Here is a 20528-nt window from a genome sequence, read left to right as displayed (position 1 = left end):
ACTCATTTATATACCAATGTGGGTGTGTGTAAACATGCTGCAAACAAATAGCCATTTTGACTTGATTAGGGTGTGTACTAAACTGACAGCATTGTTTTAAAATGCATAATTTACTTCCTAACTACTCATTTTTTTTACTAGTTTTACTGAATAATTTTGAAACATGAAGCAAAATGAGTATTCCTACAGTAAAGGATTAGAATACTGTACCTAGTTAATAAATCTCAAATAATACAATCATATTACTCCTAATACTCTTCTGCTACGAAGCTCAAAGCTTAAATATCCCACAACATTTGCATATCTCATATAAATTATTTGAGGCATCTAAGACATTATGACAAAATAGTGCACCTTTTGGAATCAGAGCACAATCAACCCTACATTAGACGCATGGCTTCTAAATTTAGGTCAGTATTATCAGAAATGTAATTTTTGATATCAATGTGAGGAGGCACCTTGTATTAACAGATTACTAAAACAAATGTAAAGTCTTCTGGCAAAATAGGGTACTGTGCAACCCTACTTACTGTATACAAATATGACCACCTTAACAGATTTTGTCTTAGTTATGAGCATTCAAGTGCAAACATAGAAGACAACAATGTGGGCATTTAAAACTAATTCCAATTGCAGCCTGTGAAGGCCTCTCTACACTGTCAATTAAATAGCTAAATCTGTCCATTTGATGCCACTGCGTTTGACACCACTAAGAAGTAGCAGCAACTGGCCTCTTAAAATACAGGCAACATTGTACAGTATACAGTTTGAAAAGTGTAATTATCAAGCGATGTGTACAAAAAATCAGTGTCGCTGATAGCTAAAATTCAACACTGGACATCTGCAGATTTAATTTTTGCCTCACTAATGTCTTAAAGAGGTGAGTATATGTGTGGAAAGATATGTAGATCATGCCTAATTGTTTCATTATTATATGTACACAATTTGGAAATTTAAGTTTTTCCACAGAGACAAATTGTGGGGATACTGCAAGCCAAAGTGACATACTAAAGAGGTGAAAAATCAAAAGTATTTGGTTTTGTCTCATCACATAAAAAGGCTTACAAAGTTAGAATCCTTTAAACACTTGTACCTATTTCATGCACCGCTAAAAAATCTTACATTGTCGGAGGTGCTGGTTTGTAATCTGCCCCTTTCATCTCCTTTTTCCATGCTGCCTGACATTCACACAGGGTAACTGTGAAAATTGTTGTCACACTAAGGTGGGGCTGGGTGGTCGTTTGGACTTGGAACCCCTAGAAGGTTTTCTTTCCAGCATGGACACAAGCTGGAGTGCATGTTATCAAACTGGATATTTTCTTTTAGCCATTACAGCCTTACAAACAGTATAGTTTCATTTGTAACTAAATACACATTCAAACACATTAAGGATTCATTTATTTTTGACTCATTTGAAACTATTTTTTGAGCTACACTTCTGCATGAAAATGTATAAAATATACAGTTGATTCAGAAAATATTCAGAACTCCTCATTTTCTAAACAATTTATTACATTATACATTTTATTTTAAAAGGAAGATTGCCATTTCTACCAATCAGTCGACACTCAATAACCCACAATAACAATTTATGAAAATCCAGAACTTAAATCTCTAATTCATAAAAATATTCAGACCATTAACTCTGCCCTTTGGCAGTAATAATGGTTCATTTTTTCTTGGGTAAGTCTGTACAAGCTTTGCAACCTGTATTTGGGCAGTTTACCCCATTCTTCCTGACAGATCCTCTCAAGCTCCTTTACACTGGGTGGGCAGTGTCTGTCAATTGACATCTGCAGACCTCTCCACAGATGTTCTATGAGATTTAGGTAAGGGTTTTGGCTAGACCACTCAAGGACATTTAGAGACTTGTCAAGAAGTCACTGCAGCATTGTCTTAGCTGTATGCTTTTGGTCATTACTGTACTGAAATGTGAACCATCACTCCAGTTTAAGGTTATGTGCATTTGTATCTGTATTTGGCTGCATTCATCCTCCCCTCAGTTCAGACCAGTGTCACTGAGAAGCACTGTTGTAGACTGATTTTGCCACCACCATGCTTCACTGCAGGGATTGTATTGGGCAGCTGATGACCTGATCTTTGTGAAACATACTGTGGTATTGGAGCTCTGCCCAATTAATTCAAATTTGGTCTCATCAGACCAGAGAATATTTTACCTCATGCTCTTAAGAGTCCTTTAAATGCTGTTTGGCAAACTCCAAGCAGGCTGTCATATGCCTTTTACTCAGGAGTGGCTTTAATTTTGCCACTCTACCGTAAACACCTTGATGAAGTGCCGCTGCGATGGCTATCCTTCTAACAGGTTCTCCCATCTCAGCTAAAGGACTTCTAAAGCTTGGTTATAGTGTCTATTAGGTTCTTAGTCACCTCCCTGACCAAGACCCTTCTTGTCCAGTTAATCAGTCTGGCCAGATGACCAACTCTAAGAAAAGTCCTGGGCTTCCAAACCTCTTCCATTTCTCAGTTATTGAGGCCACTGTGCTCCTGTACTCACTGTGTTGCATAACTTTGACCTGATCTATGCCCCACCATAATTTTATTACGGAGGTCTACAGAGATTTCCTTGAACGTCATGGCTTTGCTTTTATCTTGACAATACAGTTTGAATTGTGTGACTTCATATACACAGGTGTGTGCCTTTCTGAACACTGTCCAATCAATCTGAAATACCACAGGCAGATTCCAATCAAGTTCTAGACATATCTCAAGGACAACTAAAGCAAACAAGATGCACATGACCACAATTTGGAGTGCCACACCAAAAGGTCTGAATACTTAAATAAATGAGAGAGTTCAATGTTTGATTTTTAACATTTTGCAAACCTTTCTGAAAACATGCTTTCATTTTGTCACTATGGGTTATTGAGTGTAGAATTGAGAAATGTGAACTTGTGAAAATTGCAAATTTAGCTATTTAAATTTAAATTTGCAACACAATAAAGTGTGCAGAAAGAGAAAGAGTCTGAATATTTTGTGAATTCACTGTGTACATGTTTTTTTTTTATTGCAAGAGATCATGGATGCATTCAAATGCCCAATAAACATCAGTGGAATAGAAAATACTATACAATTTGAGCAGGTAATGGCCCCCAAGGAAAACATAACAAAAAAGGAACAAACAATATGACTTATTGTATAAGAAAACTCTAGACTAAACAAAAAGTCACTTATAAGCACAAAATTAATCATCCCGTTTAAGCCTTGTCTAATAGCAAGTGACTCCTCCATGAGACTGAAGAACTACTTAATTCTGTCTTGCAAGAACACCACCAGTGTTGCACCAAATCCCGCAGTTTGACACGATTGGTCGGATAGCTCCGCCAGCGATTATTGCTCTAATTGAGCAGATTTTCTATGGGATTTAAACCTGGATAGAGCCAATGTAGTGTAGTTTTTTTTGTTTGTTTGTTTGTTTTGAATAAATTTGCAAAAATGTCTAAAATTCTGTCTATGCTTTGTCATTCTGGAGTATTGACTTTTGTTTAATGTGGTGAGAAAAGAACTGTAGCTGACCACGCAGTACAGTACGTTAGCAGGTCCGATTGTGGCAAAACCTATGTTATACTGTTAAATCTTTTAGCCTGGTTTGTGATGTAAGCCAAACCTAACGTTCTGCATAAGCATATGTGATCAAGCTGAGCGCATGGCAACTACACGGCACATCTAGCGAACCCTATATGAGGACCTACATAACACCACCGCTTGAAATATTTAAGCAGTTACCACACTTATACGGTATGCCAAGTTAAAGGAGGCACGACACACTTTAGTTTGATTAAACGTTCTGCTCGCATGAAGTCCATTCTCTACTTGCACCTGTTGAGGTGACCATTGCAGACATACAGCCGAATCTACCAAAAAGTAAAACAAACATTCGTCTACTGCATCCCCATTCAGAGGTACCTGCTGAAATGCCCGAGCTCGTCGAAAATCCGCTCCACAGACTGCATGGCTGAGTGCCTGGAACATCCGCGTGCCCCGCCGCCGTCAAGTTGCAACACAACTTCAAACGTTCAGCCTAGAAAGCTAACCAACCCCCTTCTCCGCACCGTACAGGTATTGCCTCGCTTACGATACGGTGCCTTCGCCGCTCCGCCTTCAAACAGATGTCCACTCACCAGTGGACGAATTGAGCCCGCCCCCTGCCATGCAGTTGTTAGACGTTATTTGTCACATTTGCCCCCGTACCATACCACGTCCCGTCTACTTGGGCCGCAGTTGCTTCCTGGTGTTATGTGGCCACACTCGCGCGGGAGAGTCAGGTTTCCACAGCTGGTCGCCGCTGATACTTAAAGTTTCCAGTTTGTCTGTCCTCTCTTCACCCCGGTGTCGCTCCCTGTTCTTCATGACTGAAGCCTCGAGTAAGATATGCAACTAATAACATCGAGTTCTGTCCTTCCTATTATATACAAGTCTTTCATAAAACAGTACTTTTATTTTACCAGGAAAAGTTGTACTATGGTGAATTCGTTGACATGCTGCTCCTTAAACTCTATAGGCGATGCATGAAGTAAACAATCTTTATGTAATGCTGGCTTTATTATGGGGAATTTTTTGAAAGGTTCACAGTTCATATACCAAGAGGTTCTTTGTGCCACAGTAAATAGCACACGAGGTGTTTTGAAAACTCTGTAAATGTGATTTATGTGAAGCACGATCATAAATTCATAATGTTTTCAGACGGGCCTGTTATTTATGCACGGCAATCGTGACAGAACGGGTGGCACTTTCCCTTACAGAACTTGGAAGTTCCCTTCTGAGGTACTTTCAGTGTGTAGTTTATTCGCTATACGTCCAGGCTCACAACACCTGTGTCTCGTCTCCTTCCATAAGCCAAATAAATGTTGTTAGGTTTGCTGGAACCACTGAATTAGTTCGTTTGGATTACAGTATGAGTGACTTCATCCATTTAAACTTTTGCTTCCTGGAATCATGTACTAGAAAATGGCAGTTTATAAAAATCATGTACTAGAAGATGGCAGTTAAGAAAATGGATGGATAGGCCTTTGTTATGTTTTTACTTTTTCAGAAGGTTTTACAGATAATTCTTACTGTAAATGAATGCTTACCATATATTGCTTGTTTCATTGTTCACTTGTGAGACCATTCAATCGGGATATATATATATATATATATATATATATATATATATATATATATACAGCAGGTAAAATAAGTATTGAATACGTCAATGTTTTTCTTAGTGCTGTAAATATATTTCTAATGAGGCAATTGACATGAAATTTTCACCAGATGTCGATAACAACCCAAGTAATGCACACAATACAAAGAAATCAAAACAAATAAGTCCATAAATTAAGTTATGTGTAATAAAGTGGAATGACACAGGGAAAAGTATTGAACACATGAAGAAAATGAGGTGCAAAAAGGCATGGAAAGCCAAGAAACCAGGTGAAATCTGTCAGTATTTTGAAAGTTAATCCTGCACCCTATCAGTTCAAATTAATATCAGCTGGCTTAGTCCTATTTGATGGCCTATAAAAAGGTTTCCCATTACCAAGGTGTCACATAAGAAGCATCTCATGATGGGTAAAAGCAAAGAGTTCTCTTACGACCTTCAAATCCTTATTCTTGCAAAACATAGTGATGGCATTGGTTACAGACATATTTCTAAACTATTGAATGTTCCAGTAAGCACCATTGGGGCCATAATCCTGTTAGATGGCAGCAGATTCTTATCAAGAATGTCCCGGTAAATCTTGCGAGGACTACCTGGTCCTGGCCAGTTTATGGAGAAATGATGTTCTTTTCACTTCCAGATTATGACCCCAGTGGTGCTCAAGTAAGTGAACAAGCCACCATGGTGCAATGTCTCGGACTTTGCCTCAGCCGCTAACATCCGACATTTGATCCCCATAAGTGGAAGCAAAATTGGGTACACCTGATGAGCCCCAAATAGGGAGACACATGTGTCGTGTACTCTTTGTATTATTTGGCAGGTATTATATAAAATACAGTACATATATGAATTTAAATGATTTTAACATATAACAAAATGTAAAAAAAAAAGTTATGGAATCTGACTACTTATTGAATTTAATCTATCTATCTACCTACTATATAATAAAATACTACTATATGTGTGCTTGTGTGTATATTTGGTCCCTCCAATGTAATTGGTCAGTTTTAGTTTGGTCTGATTGGTCAGTTATGGATGTGATAGCTCAGTGGTACGGATGATAACACAATACTTTTGGGGTGAAAAGTTAAAAAAGAAGTTAAAATCGAGTATTTTAATGACAGCAAAGTCAGTAAACACTAATGAGGCACAACCCAGGTTGCCAACAAAGATGGAAAGCACTTGCCATAATACAAATGTTTTCTAGGTGAGTAATGGGAATGCATCTACCATAGGTGGTAGTCAAAAATCAGACAGGAGGTGAGGAAAGTGCCTCAAATGACAGGGTCTGAGATGTGGAGTAAGGAGTGAGATTAGGAGAAGTAGCGCTGGGAAAAAGAGGTTAAGACACACAAGGATACCTAGGAAGAACATAGGAAGAATACAACTTACCGAACAATGTAGGGTGACTATATTCTAATATATATATATATTGTAATATAGATCTAATATATTCTTTGCCTTCAAAGATGAGAAGTATTTGCAAGAATATGAATGATGTTTTTACAGGGGATAATGGGGGGCCTTCTTTTATTGGTAGTAGTCAAAAAGAGGACAGGGAGGTGAACAAGATTCCTTGAAATGACACAGTCTGAAAGGCAGGACTTTGGGAACACGATTGATGGCGGAATCACCAGGCAAGAGAGACTAAGATGCACAAGGATACCAAGGAAAAGCATTAAAGAAATGGTGTGGGTACACATAGGGCAAAAGATATCAAATACATTAAATTTCAATATTGTTAATTTACCTGTCTTTGGTAGGTAAGTAAAACTATTAATGTACAATATGTATGCTGCATGAAATGTATATGTGTATATATTTTCTTAAATACAGTATACATTTTATTTTTGCAGAATTAGTTTATATTGTAGTCTTATTTTCCAAACAGCAAGAAATTTAGATGCCTGCAGCAGCAGCAGAAACTTGAAAAGCAAGGATCCAGAGGTGCTTCTTAGCATACCATTAATTCAGTAATTAACATTCCAGAATTGTGTGGGTTTATGTTGAAATACCTTTCTGGGTTTCATTTCCTTAGATATTTAGCATATCTTAAAATGAGTCATTTTTGATCTTAAAAATTGGATGATACCTGGACATGTTTTGTAGGAGCTTCGTTGACGAGGTCAGCAATGCTGGCTGATGTTTTGTGGAACAGTTTCATGTCTTAGTAATATTTCAGATATCAGGTACACATTCAGCAAATCGCAACCAATTTCAGCAGCACATTTCACTGGATTATGGTGACCACACATTACTCCAAAAAGTAACGGTAAACAACCACTCAATATCTTGCTTTTTCTGTACAACTAGCCAATTCCGATCTTAGAAGACTGCATTCTTTGTTCTTGAATACATGGCTGAATACCTCCTCTCACCAACTACCTCATTCCTGTCTGCGTGGTTTCTTTGTGGTTTGCAGCTATTTGCCTGCACATCCTTTAAATCAGGTGCACAACAAATAAATAGTTATATATTTTTGGTTTGACCTCTGCTGTCCTATATGTGATCCTGCAGCTTAACTTATGAAAACATAAATAAAATGAACATACAAATATTTTCTAAAAACTTCTATGAAGAGTTTCTAACAATTTCTAAATCATTCCCATTTGTGCTCTGTTAATAAATCACAAGTCATTTTAAAATTGTACATACAGTACCTGGATGAGCGTATCAATTCCAACCAAAGAACACTTACATATATCCCTGTATGGATAAAATATCACATAAACTGCAAACAATCACTCCTGTTAAAATGGCAAAATCAATGGCAAGTTCAGAAAAAAAAATCTTTACAGTTCAGATAAGGGTCCCGATGACAAAGATAATATTTTATTTTGTACCCTGAGCATTGGAGCTACTTGAAAATCTAAATATATTGTTTGGCAGGCTTTAACAATATTGGTTACTGCAGTAGGTGACCAAAATCAAGCAAGCAAGCAAGACTTGACTGAGGATAAACAATAATGAGGAGGTAGAGCCTGCAGGCTAAAGTGATTCTGAATGACTACTTCCAAAGGACAGACTGGGAAATGATGTGCAATTCACATGGGGACAATATAAAGGGACTCTGTCACTGCATCATAGACTATATTAACTTTTGTGTCGACAGTGTGGTAACCCTCAAAGACACTGCATTGCTTTCTAACCAACAAGCCCTGAATTACTAAGGAGTTAAAAAGTCTTCTGAATGAGAAAAAAACAGCATTCAAATTCAATGACAAAGAGACTCTGGGGATGCCCAGCAAGTCCTGACAAAATGGCAAATGAAGAAAAGGATTCTTACAAAGCTAAGGTAGAAAACATGCTCACTCATAATAACATTAAAAATGTCTGAAATGGACTGGGCACAATTACTGAATTTAAACAATCCATGGCTCAGGTTCAAGAAGAAAATGTGGACAAAGCTAATGACCTGAACCAATTTTTAAATAGATTTTGCCTCTCACTACCCCTTCTTCCAATTACCAATCCTCCCACCCCATTCCTGCTACATTGACAACTCTTTCTACTTCAACTGGAATGGCCAGTTATGAGTCAATCTCTGATCATCTGTATGAGCTGTCTATAACTGAAGACCAAGAGAGGAGACAAATAAAGAAGCTACATACAGGAAAAGCCCTGGCACCAGATGGAGTCAGTCTTCGAGTACTTAAAACCTGTGCTGGCCAACTTTATGGTATCCTCTATCACCTGTTCACTCTGACTCTAAGGCTCCAGAAAGTGTTGCTGCTGTGCAAAATATCCTGCATTGTTCCTGTTCCAAAGAAGGCAGGCAGTTCTTTACGTTTACTAGAGACCAGTTGCCCTTATGTTGCACACCATGAAGGTGTTTGAGAGTCTGGTCCAGGGCTTCATGAGCCTTTTATGGTAGACTACGTGGACTCATTGCAGTTTGCCTATTGGACAACGATTGGAGTGAAGTATACAATGAACTGTCTGCTCCACAAGACTTACTCTTGCCTCAACAAAGCTGGAAGTACTGTGAGGATTATGTATTTTAAATTCTCCAGTGCCTTCAATACTATCCAACCATTCCTGTTAAGGGGTAAACTCAGAGATATGCAGGTGGGTGAACCTATGGTGTGCTGAATAATGGACTGTCTGTCCAGCAGATCTTGGTTTGTGAGGCTGAAGGACTGTATCTCTGATATGGATGTGAGCAACATAAGAGCACCAAGGGACAGTCCTGTTTTCTTTTCTCTTTACTCTGTGCACCTCCAGCTAAAAATATAATACCAAGTCATGTCAATTGTAGAAATTCTTGGATGACTCTGCACTTATGGAGTGTATTGATAAGGGGAATGAGACAGAGTATAGGAGTCATGTGGAAAACGTTTTTTTCTTGGTGCAGTGAGAAGTCAAGCAAAATGACACGTTGGTGAAGAAAGAGTTGTCTGCAACTTATTATCAGCAAAGCCAATGAACTGCACCAAACAGCGTTTATGTGTTGACACTATTAAGGGAGTGGATGTTGAGGTGGTGTACTCCTACAAGTACTTGGGGGTCTACATCAATGATAGGTTGGACTGGTCTCATAACTGATAATATGACTTCAGGAGCAGCTCACTGAATCAACAAGCTAATAAAAAGGGCAGGCTCAGTTATGGGACACACTGTGGATCCCCTGGAGGTAGTAGTGGAGAATGAAAACAAAACTAAGTACCATTATAAACAATTCTGCACATCCTCTCTCTGACACAGTAACACTGAGATCTTCCAGCCAACAAATTATTCAGCTGTGAAATTATTTGGGCTCCAAAAACAAAACGCTTGAATAATACTAAACTGTGACTGTCACTGCTAAGTCACAAGTTTTTTTTTTCTTTTTAGTTTTCTTTGTTTTTAGTCATTCTGGTGTGTGTTCTATAGTATTTATGTTTCTTTATATCTATCTATCTATCTATCTATCTATCTATCTATCTATCTATCTATCTATCTATCTATCTATCTATCTATCTATCTATTTAATAACCTTCTGTAAAAATCCTAATATCTATCTAAGGGAGCTTGCTCCTTTTCTAGAATAGTGTGACTGCATGTAGCTAAGTTCCTAAAGTTTGGATGCGACATCTACCAGAGATCCATAAAATTGGCAATTAGTAGCAATAATGACTCATAAGTCATTCATCAGTATAAGAAAGAAAATTCTAATTAATCTCTGAAATACACTCTCTGGGTAATGTATTGTTGAAAAAGTCCTCAAAGATGTCTGTATATTGTATATGGTGAACCCACCAACTTTAATTAGCGATTAATAATGCTAAAACCAGTGAGGTGAATGTTATATTGTAACTAATTTTGAAAATAATGAGGCAAAATTGTGAATGTTTCATTTTAGTCCAAAACACAATCAACATAATGATTTTTTTTTTGCTTAAATGAAAATATACAGCTTTTCTATTGCTTGTTCTTGCTTATTCTTTGCAATTGCTATTCTGCTGGCCTGTATCTATATGTTAATATCATTCCCATTTTGGTTGTTAGCTAAAACTAAGATAAACTATATTATAAATAAATTAAAAATAGATATTTTTTTATTTTTGAATGTCCTTGTTGATTCAGTATAAATTTTGCACTGTCATGATTAAATCCCTCATATGGGAAAAAAGTGTGTGATCAGTAGTCTACTGTGCATGAAGATATGTTTGTATGCATCCTTTTGAGTTTGCCTGTGAAGAACATTTTCATGTTAATTTCAGGTTTTAAAAATGAGATTTTCCAGGTAAAGAAGTTTCAAGGAAAGACGATTATGCTCAATAGCCATTGTGTCAGTAAGTGGTGAGATGCTGAATAACACATGCAAGGAAGAATTTAACTGTACTTTGTACATCTGACAATTATGTCTCTATAAACCTATAAAATGCCATGCTGTATGTCAGTTTTCACTGAAGTAATATTAAATCCATGGCATTCAAGGTGAACTTTTATTGTACAATTTATTTATAAATGATTACCCTGTACTGCGGTGGGCTGGCACCCTCCTTGGAGTTTGCTTCCTGCCTTGCGCCCTGTGTTGGTTAGGATATAGCGGGTTGGATAATGGATGAATGGATGATTACCCTGTATTTTTAAGGGATTTATATACTCAGACGTTTGTGCATTAGGGCATTCTCCAGTGTTTTCCCTCACCCAGAGTACTGATTGCAAAGTCAGATTTTGCCTTTGAGCTTAGGTAATTGATATTGTCCTTAAAAAATTACTTCAGTTGTCTATCTGGAATAATAAAAATATGAATGTTTTCTCTTTTGCCTACCCAAGTAAATCATGATAACATGTAATTGACTAAAATGTTCAAAAATTTAAATATATAAAACAAAACAATACAGTTCTGTGTGTCTGGTTCCCTATGAAACAATAAAAAAGCTCTGTGTTACTTGTTCTACACTGATATGTAATTCTTTAATAAAGACTAATAATTAACTACTAAGTATCTCTCCGTGTACCTGAAGCTGTCAGGACAGGCTGCAGCTCAGTATGACTCTCTAAAGAAATTAACAGAACTACAAAAAGGATTTTGTAAAGTCTTGTTTGACTTTGTGATTACATTTTTTTGAAATTACAGAACGCAGAAGTAAATGTTTCTTATTACAAAAATTCCAATTTGATTTTTATTAAGTACAAGATACTGCTACTAAATTAACAAAATTCTCTAAAAAAATTAATACATTCATCCTTGTCTGTTCGTCACAATTCTTTGAAATTACACTGTATTTCAATGACCTATTTAGATGGTCTTCCTGTATTTTGCGTACCCAAGCCCATATACTATACTTGTTCATGTGTGGGCTGAATTGCTTTTCTAAGGCAGTACTTTTCCATTGCTCTCTTAATTATAATTTTAAAGTTATAATTGTAAGCACAGTACATAAAGATTTCATGCATTTAACATAAAAAGCAAAGAAATGTCATTATGTTATGCCAAGTATTTTCTTTTTTTTTTTTTTGCCTTAGCATTTTTGCAGTGTCACTGTAGTCCTTGTGCCTTAAGATAAGACTTGTATACTGTGAGTCTGATATATCTTCATACATCAATGCCCTTGAATGTGTTCCTGGCAGTTTTTCTGCTAAATAAAATATAAACAAATCTTCACAATCAAACTTTTCCTGTCAAGTAATTGTTATGTTTTACTTGTAAGTTAGTAAGTGAAAAAACCCAGCCATAAAGTAGTTTCAATTTGACTGTCTTAGTAAAACATGTATTTGGATTATATACATGTATTTATTGTGGTTGACACTTTTATGCAAGCAAAATTACAAGTTACAAGTCCATATTACAGTTAGTTACTCTCTTATGCAATCTGAATACTAGGCTAAGGGTCACATGGTTCTCTCAAGCTGCACTGTCAGAAGAAAATACTCAGTACACCATCAGCATGTCATAAAAGAAGATAGGTGACAGTCAGACTTTATATGCCAAATGTAATGTTTAGGAACTGTATACATTACAGAATGGGAAAAGCATAACTTTTAAATGATGCTCATGTGGAGTGCTTTTCAATACCATTGTACATTTGTACTTGTATCGATATAAAACTCTTTTATACTAATATTTGCTTTTTAATGGAAGAAATGGCTGCAAAACAGTTTGGTTAGCAGCTGTATCAACTAAACATAGAAACTGATTTCCTGGTTTGAAAATATTCCTGGCGCTTTTGCTCTAATTTCATATACTGAAAATCACCATGCTGCCTATGAGTTCCGGGGCCATGGGCGTGAGTCCCTGCCTGCCAGTCGAGAGTTTGCAAGCACCCAACCTTTTTGTATGTATGGGTTTTCCTCTGAGTATTACTTGTAATCTTCCCACATCAGAAAGGTATGCATTTTTAGCTAATGGGTGGCGCTGTTACAAGCCAAACTGGTCATTAGAATAAATTAATTTAGCTTAGGCCAAACCAGCTTCTCCTAAGGGTAAGATTCATCCTGTCACACTGCGGTCAAGTAGTTTGGCCTCCGTAAACTAGTTTATCCTAAAATCTACTTTGGCCTGTTATGTTAATAACTTGTTAATGGACCCTATTTCAATGATCTAGAGAGTTTGGGTGTGTGAGCTTTTGACACCTGTGATGGGCAGCCTTTTTCCCTGGAGTCATTTCTTGCCTGGTGTTCATTTTCCTTGTGACACTGACCTAGATAAGAGAGTTAGAGAACAAAATGTATGAATGGAAAAATATCTGCCTACTAAAGTGAAAACTGATTTACTTCTGTTCATATTGTTTAGAGTATACTTAATTTTTTTTTTCATTTTCAAATTAATAATTTTTCTTCTGTCTTTGAGAGTCTGGCCTCTCAAAGAGATTTCAAATTTTTTTTAAGGCCAGGAAAATGTATATAATTTAAGTGTATAATTGGTTAATGTAGGTTTTTTGTTCAACTACATGCTAAGTTTAATGAGGATATCTAAGAGCGTAACATGTGATATTGCCAGCTCACGTCCACTAGCTTCATTATGGACTGAACTTACCTTTCTGCAGTGTTTTCATATTCTTCCTGTGTCAGCATGCGTTTTCTCCAGAGGCTTCAGTTCCTCTTGCCTTTCAAAGACACACTTTTGTCTGTTTGAACCAGTGTTGGTGTGCTTCCAGGGATAGATTTTTATTTCTTATCCCATTGAATTGATTCTGTTCTATTCTAGGTACCATATCTACATCGGATGTTTGGTGACCATGTTCTTCCATAACTCTCAGTTCTGTTTACAGACTGGGCTTTCTCATTTAATCAGAAAGACTCTTCAAAAAAGTTAGTGTTAGTCTCTGTTTTCTGTAATATCTTCCATTTTTGACTTTTCTTGTATCTACCAGAATTTCTATACTTTCTTTTCTCATTATAAGGCCAGAAAAATCTCTCTCTTTCTTATTTTCAGCAGCAACCTTTATCTCTAGCTAGATCATAACAGAACTTTCTCATTGGTTGGGTGGCTTGTTCAGCAGATTTTCATAATATGCCTTCGGAACCACAACACTGCTGATGCAATTCTCTTTTCCATTGTTGGTGATACAGTATCATCCAACACTCTGGTCCATCCGTGAGAAATTGAGTGGATTAGACAAGCATAAAAATGTAGAGTTAGTAGTACTAGGGTGTTGTACCATGTTAGCCATTATGAATGTAGTGAGAAGTCATGCAAAATTACATCTTTTATTGGCTTAGCCGTTTTCCCTGACTTCTCACTGTATGAGTTAGAAAAGTGAAATTTGCTTATTTTCAAGTACTAGGTCATGAATCCAGTTACTAGTTAAAGATTTCATGTTACCCAGAGTGTCTCATGAATCAGATAAAGTACTGAGGGACTACAATCCCCTCTGGTCTGAGATGTACAAGAACAGGAATGTGTGCCCCTTGCTTTCCATTCCAAAAAGTGAAATCTAAACATATTTCCAAGTTTACAATAAGAATTTCTTATGTGTTCCTTCTAGGGCATTCCAGACATTATTTAGAAAGGAATCCCCAAAGAGATGGGCCTACAGAATTGGTCGAGTACGGCAGCTGGAGTAAGATCATGATGAAATGAGATAACATCAATTATTTCCAAAGTGGTTATCGCTAACAGATTTTAAAAATAAATCAAATGGACACTAGATCATACACATATCTTTCTAGTCAGACAATTTATATTAAAATTTTATGAGAAACACTTGTTTAAATGGCTGTAAATAATTTAAACAGTCTTGAAACATCCATATCTATACTCAAGCAGTAAGTAAAGTAATTTCTTGGGAAATAAAGCAAGAAAAGATTTGATGGCCACATTTCTATGTGATTTATGCAGTATTCTCTATCTTGTTTGCTCTGTTTAATAGATCGTAAACAGATGGAGGCACCATTAGCATAAAGGAACACTCTCCAAAATACATGCAAGGGCAAGATTCAGGAGTGGTAGCCAATGTTACCAGATTCTGTTGTTAGAGATTACAAAAATGGAAACTAGGACAACAAATTAACAAGACTGACATAAAATATTCTCCGAATTGTTAAAAAACATCCTTTATTATAAAATTTTTGTTTACCTTCAAAACACTCACCTCTTGGTGCAATACTTGTACATTTATGTTCTAAGGTGTCTACGGGAAAGCATCTGGAAAAATCGACTGGAGAAGTGATGCACCCAAAACTAGATTTTGCACCACAACAACAGACCTGCACACACTGCTGCAGAATGACAGCATGCCTGCAAACGCTGCATTGTCAGTCAAAGAAATATTGACCAAAAACAACATGTTTGCTGCTTCATACTCATCGTATTTGCCAGATGTAGCTCTCTTTGATTTCTTTTTGTTACTAAAATTAAAAATGAGACTGAAGGAAAGACACATTAACTATCATAAATCGAAAAATCCAGAAAAAAATATTAGAGGCTGTAGACATGGTAACAAAGGATTAGTACTGGAAATGTTTCTAGAAATGGGAGGAGAGCTGGGACAATTGTATTGTATCTTAAGGAGAGTATTGTGTAGGTGAGTAAAAGGGAATTTCAGTAAGTTTGATAATAAAGTTTTTGTTTTTAAAAATTCCAGGGATTTTTGGATCAGCTCTCATAATGTTAATTAAGTTTTGGCTTTGCTGGTCTTGTTTTCAGCAGATTTGGCTTTTAGTGTTTTTATTATGTTCTGATCATTTTTATTCAGTATGGGGTTGTATAGTTTGGAGTCTACCCCAACAATATTGGGACTGACAAAGGAGCCAAATCTGAGCAACACAACTGCATTATAAGGGATTCTAACATATGTAAAGGAGGAATTTGCACATTATATGCTTGATCTTTGTAACAGATCATGAAAACAAGATTGAACAGCAAAGGTTATATCCATCCATTCATTTTTTTGAAGTAGTTTTTATTTAGTATGGGCTATAGGGAGCTGATTCTAACAGCAATTAGAGCAATGCAAGTACTAATTCTGAAAGGCATTAGGCTAGGCTCCATTTACACAGAGACATTCATACTATGCCAGCTTTAGCTCTGCTAATAAATTAACAACATGTCCCTGGAAGAATTCCCACAAACATTGGAAGTGAACTTGGGTTCAGTGCTGCCTGCTGTGTTGTCTAAAAAGCAAATAGCAGAATACAAGCCGTTATCAGAGGCAGTGTGTTCTCTATTTTTTTTCCCCAGATAGAATGAATGTGGGTTACATTTTTCCTTACATTTTGGCTCCTGCCTTTGCAGCCTTGTGGAAGGGAGGAGTTTTAAAAATAAGGGAGAATTACCTCTCATGGACATTATGCTCATCCATCCATCTAATTTCCAACCTGCTGAATCTGAACACAGGAGCCAAACTTGAGCAGGGCACCAACCCACCACAGGGCACACACACCAGGGACAATTTAGAATCATCAATGTACATAACATACATAATGTCTTTGGGAGGAAACCTGAGGAAACCCATGCAGAGAACATGCAAACTCCACGCAGGGAGGACCCAGGAAGCGAACCCTGGTCTCCTTACTGAGGAGGCAGCAGTGCTACCACTGCGCCACCGTGCCACCCAGACATTATCCTACCATGCTTTAATGTTTTTTATCAAGATGATTTACAACAACTAATTTATTTACTATTATATTTGCACAATGGTGCTATACCCTGTAGAGACAGCATATATCCTATTTTTTTATTTTGCCAAATGCATTAATTAGTTCACTAATCTTCTGAATATGCTTTCTCCAGGACAGATCTCATAATAAAATTCATAAAAACAGAGTTGACAAGAAAAAAAATAACTCTTTTCATTGATGTTGAATGGCAGTTTTACATTTAATATACCCAATGTATTATGGAAAAGAGATCTGATGAAAGTATGTGTACAATTAGTCTTGTGCCTGGTATAGATACACCTAGTCATCTGTCTACTATGCCTACATTAATTCAGTTTTTTTGTTTTTATTGGCCTGGACTCACACCATCTCACATAGGCCTTTGCAATTCAGAGGACTGCACTGTGGTAACTGCCAGTGGCCAGTCATGAGCCTGGATTGCCTGGATAACAGCTGACCTCAGAAGCAATCTCTGATCAACCTGAGCTGGACTTGGTTGAGCAGATACTGCTTCTAAACACTGTGAATGGAGCTCTTCCTTATGATGTCAGCTGAGCTGTGTATTCAGCCCCCAGTGTCCTACATAGGGTTGTAAAAAAACAGATCCTATTTCTGAAGCATGGAGGAATGCAATGAGTGTAGGAATATCTGGAGAAAAATCCAGAGCAGAGGCAATCTTCATATAGTCTGTGACCAGACCAGAAATCAAACTTAGCCTTTTGGGCTTTGTAACAGTAGTAGTGACCATTGTACCTCTCTGTCTTCCCATGTTTGTTATAATAATAAATTACCATGTGTTTATTCACCATTAAATGTATTTTATGTTATTTTTCCAGTGGAGGAATTTGGCAGACCACAAGAGCAAACTATAGATTTTTGAGAGATAAAAGTGTTTCAAAAGGGCTAACCACAAACAACATCTGGCTAAAGATCTAACACTACAAAATCAATATGTGATATAAATATAGTAGTTCAAAATTACAGTCCCTCCCTTTCAAAGATCCAAGAGTACAGTGGGAAAAAGATCTCTCACTCAACATCTCAGAAAAGGAGTGGAAGGTAGCAATGCACAGAATTCACTCGAGCTCCATATGCGCAAAGCATTCAATTATTCAACTCAAAAATTATATATCAAGCACATCTGTCTCACTTAAAATTGTTCAAAATGTTTCCAGGGCAAGATCCAACCTGCGAATGTTGCAATCAAGTTCCAGCCTCACTGGGCCGTATGTTTTGGATGTGCACCAAGTTAACATCATTCTGGACCAAAATCTTTAAATGCCTCTCAGATAGCCCTCCTAATCCACAAACAGCTGTGTTGGGTTTACTTCCAGATGGGCTTAAAGTGGAGAAGGACAAACAAGCTGTAATTGACTTTACTATACTATTGACACATAGACTTATCTTGCTCAACTGGAAGAATCAGTGGGTAATCGATGTTATATACTATTTGAAATTGGAAAAAATCTAATTCTCACTTAGAGGATCTGTGCAACTTTTTATCAAAACCTGGCAGGATCTAATCAATAACATTTTAGAATAAACATTTAAATGGAGGAAGCAGATTCTCTCTCCTCTTTTTTATTCTATTTATTTTTATTCATTTATTAATTTATCTATTTACTTATTTTTACTAGTTTAATGATTTACACTCCTGGCCTTATTCTCTTTCACATGGGTGGGGGTTGATGTGTTTCGAACCTAGTTTTGTTAAACTTGATTTGCTTGTATGGAATGTTATTTGATTTTAATAAAATCAATAAAATGCAAAATAAATAAATACAGTACATAAATAAATAAACAAATAAAGTGATGTGGATTGGGTCTCAGAGTTAAAATTTGCTTTTGTCTTCATAGCAGAATCAAACAGGCCACACAATTCACGTCAGTCATTATACTGTACTTTATATTGTATGCTAGTGTGTATTTGTGTTTGTGCATTTTCTAGAAAGCAGCATTTCCTGTTGTGCTGTATACAAATCACATACACTTCAAATGTCATTGTGAATAAAAAAGCATTATTTTTCAAAATATAGTAATTGTTACAAATTTTGTCAACTTGATGATGAACCTAATTCTTCTTGCACTGTAGTCTCTAAGGCTCCTGTCTGATCCATTGACTTAAACTCAGATCAGACCTGATGGCTTCTTCATGTCATGGTTATTTGTTGAAATATTTGGTCACTGAGCTTTGAGGTTTGCTTTGCCATGTTTCACAACCTAGTTACCTCAAAGTGAATAAATGCCACAAGTGAACATGAATAATGTTCACAATGGGTGGCCTTAAGACAACTGGTTGGGTCTCTTTAACATTAAGGATTTCCCTGTTGACTTTAAGTGCTGAGTTTTAATAGCTGATTACCGCAAGGAGCCTTTCCAAAGTTTTGGAGTGAATTTTTCCACTTCATTTCATTGTATGTGCCTGATTAAGCTCATACCTCAGAGAGATCTTTAGTCAATAGAAACCTACTGGCAATTGGTTTATTTAAGAAATGAACAAAACAGAATTTTCTTTCCACTCATTTTAATTTTGTTCCAGTTTTATTTTCAGTTTACGTTTCATTTTACAATCACATTTTAGTTTAGGTTTTATTTAATTTAATGAAGAGCCTGTTTAGTCATTTCAGTTAAAGTTATTGTTAGCAATAATAATCTTGTTCCTAAGGCAAATTTTTGTGACAAAAGTTGCATTGAAATTAGGAAGAAAAGATGTATGTTTCACTGTAATAAAAATAATAAATAATAGAGCACAAACTACCAAAGACATAAAAATAAAAAGAAACAATGAAATTAAGAACAGGACCCCACCCCCTTAGTGCCCACCTATAACACTCACTAATATGACAGCCCTGAACAGCTGGAGTAGAAAATATGTAAGCTGGCAATGACTGGACACACTGAGGAGAGAGGACAGTGACCCAAACAGATGAGCCCCAGAGACGAGAAGTTTCAGAAAACTGAAATTGAATAGGGTAGCTTTCCGTAGAAGAAAAGATGGACAATCTACTCATACCTAGCGATATGTGCAGTAATGGAATTAGTGGCAATTGTGTACAGAGTTTTGAAAGAGATAGAGAGGAGAGGTTCAATAGAAGGTAGATATGAGGATGAAAAAGAGTGTTTTTACAAAGGGCAATTGAGACAAAATTGGAGGTAAAAGACCAAAAGCCAGGAATCACTGGACATCATTACAACATTACCAGGGGTGTTTGTGTTACAGAGTGCTTGAGGGGAGAAAGATACAAACTTAAATGCTTGAAGGTAGGGGTTTCTTGATGTGGCACAAATGTTCTTGAAAATCAATCCCCATTAAAGAGGGGTTGCAGGAAGAAGATCACAAGGCCAAACAGATTGAATGAACAAGGCTCTGTAGGATGCCTTCCACAAAAGTGTATTCATTGCCACCAGCCTTGAGGACAAGGATAGTGGATATGCAAGTTTACAGAAATGATGGGAGGGGATGGGATTAAAAGCCTTAAAAAAAGATCTAACCTAATTTTAGATGACAAAAAAAGCAAAAATAGCTAAACTAGACCTTAGAATTTGGAACGTATGGAGCTGCACATCTTAAAAAATATCCCTGAGACCCAAGATTGGGTGCCCTGATGGAGTACCACCTAAGAATTTTCCAACTTTGTGCTAAATATTAAGGGTATATTAGATTAAAAGACCCAATGATTTTACCTTCAGTGCAGTGAAAGGTAGCGATGGAAGAGAATAAGGGGCCATAATAGAAGTATGGCCTGTAATCTTTTCCCTAACTATGTACACATTTATTTGTGATTTTTTGAATGAATCCACAGATTTGGAGGCATGATGAATGCAGCCACCTTAAAAA

At 36.7% G+C, this 20528-nt stretch overlaps 1 protein-coding gene across 1 annotated transcript in view; it reads right to left on the bottom strand.

The window, feature by feature from the left end:
- The window catches only part of slc22a16 (solute carrier family 22 member 16), a 36498-nt gene extending 32143 nt beyond the window's left edge, over positions 1–4355 (bottom strand). The window contains exon 1 of the mRNA XM_039747926.1: positions 3925–4355. Coding sequence (XP_039603860.1) covers positions 3925–3971 — 47 coding nt within the window. The 5' untranslated portion in view covers positions 3972–4355. The remainder of the gene's footprint in view (positions 1–3924) is intronic.
- Between the last annotated feature and the right edge of the window lie 16173 nt (positions 4356–20528).

The sequence above is a fragment of the Polypterus senegalus genome, chromosome 3 (genome assembly GCF_016835505.1).
Source record: "Polypterus senegalus isolate Bchr_013 chromosome 3, ASM1683550v1, whole genome shotgun sequence".
In the NCBI taxonomy this organism is placed as follows: domain Eukaryota; kingdom Metazoa; phylum Chordata; class Cladistia; order Polypteriformes; family Polypteridae; genus Polypterus; species Polypterus senegalus.
Note: the sequence above shows the minus strand (reverse complement) of the source record. Positions and strands in the feature narration are given on the sequence as shown.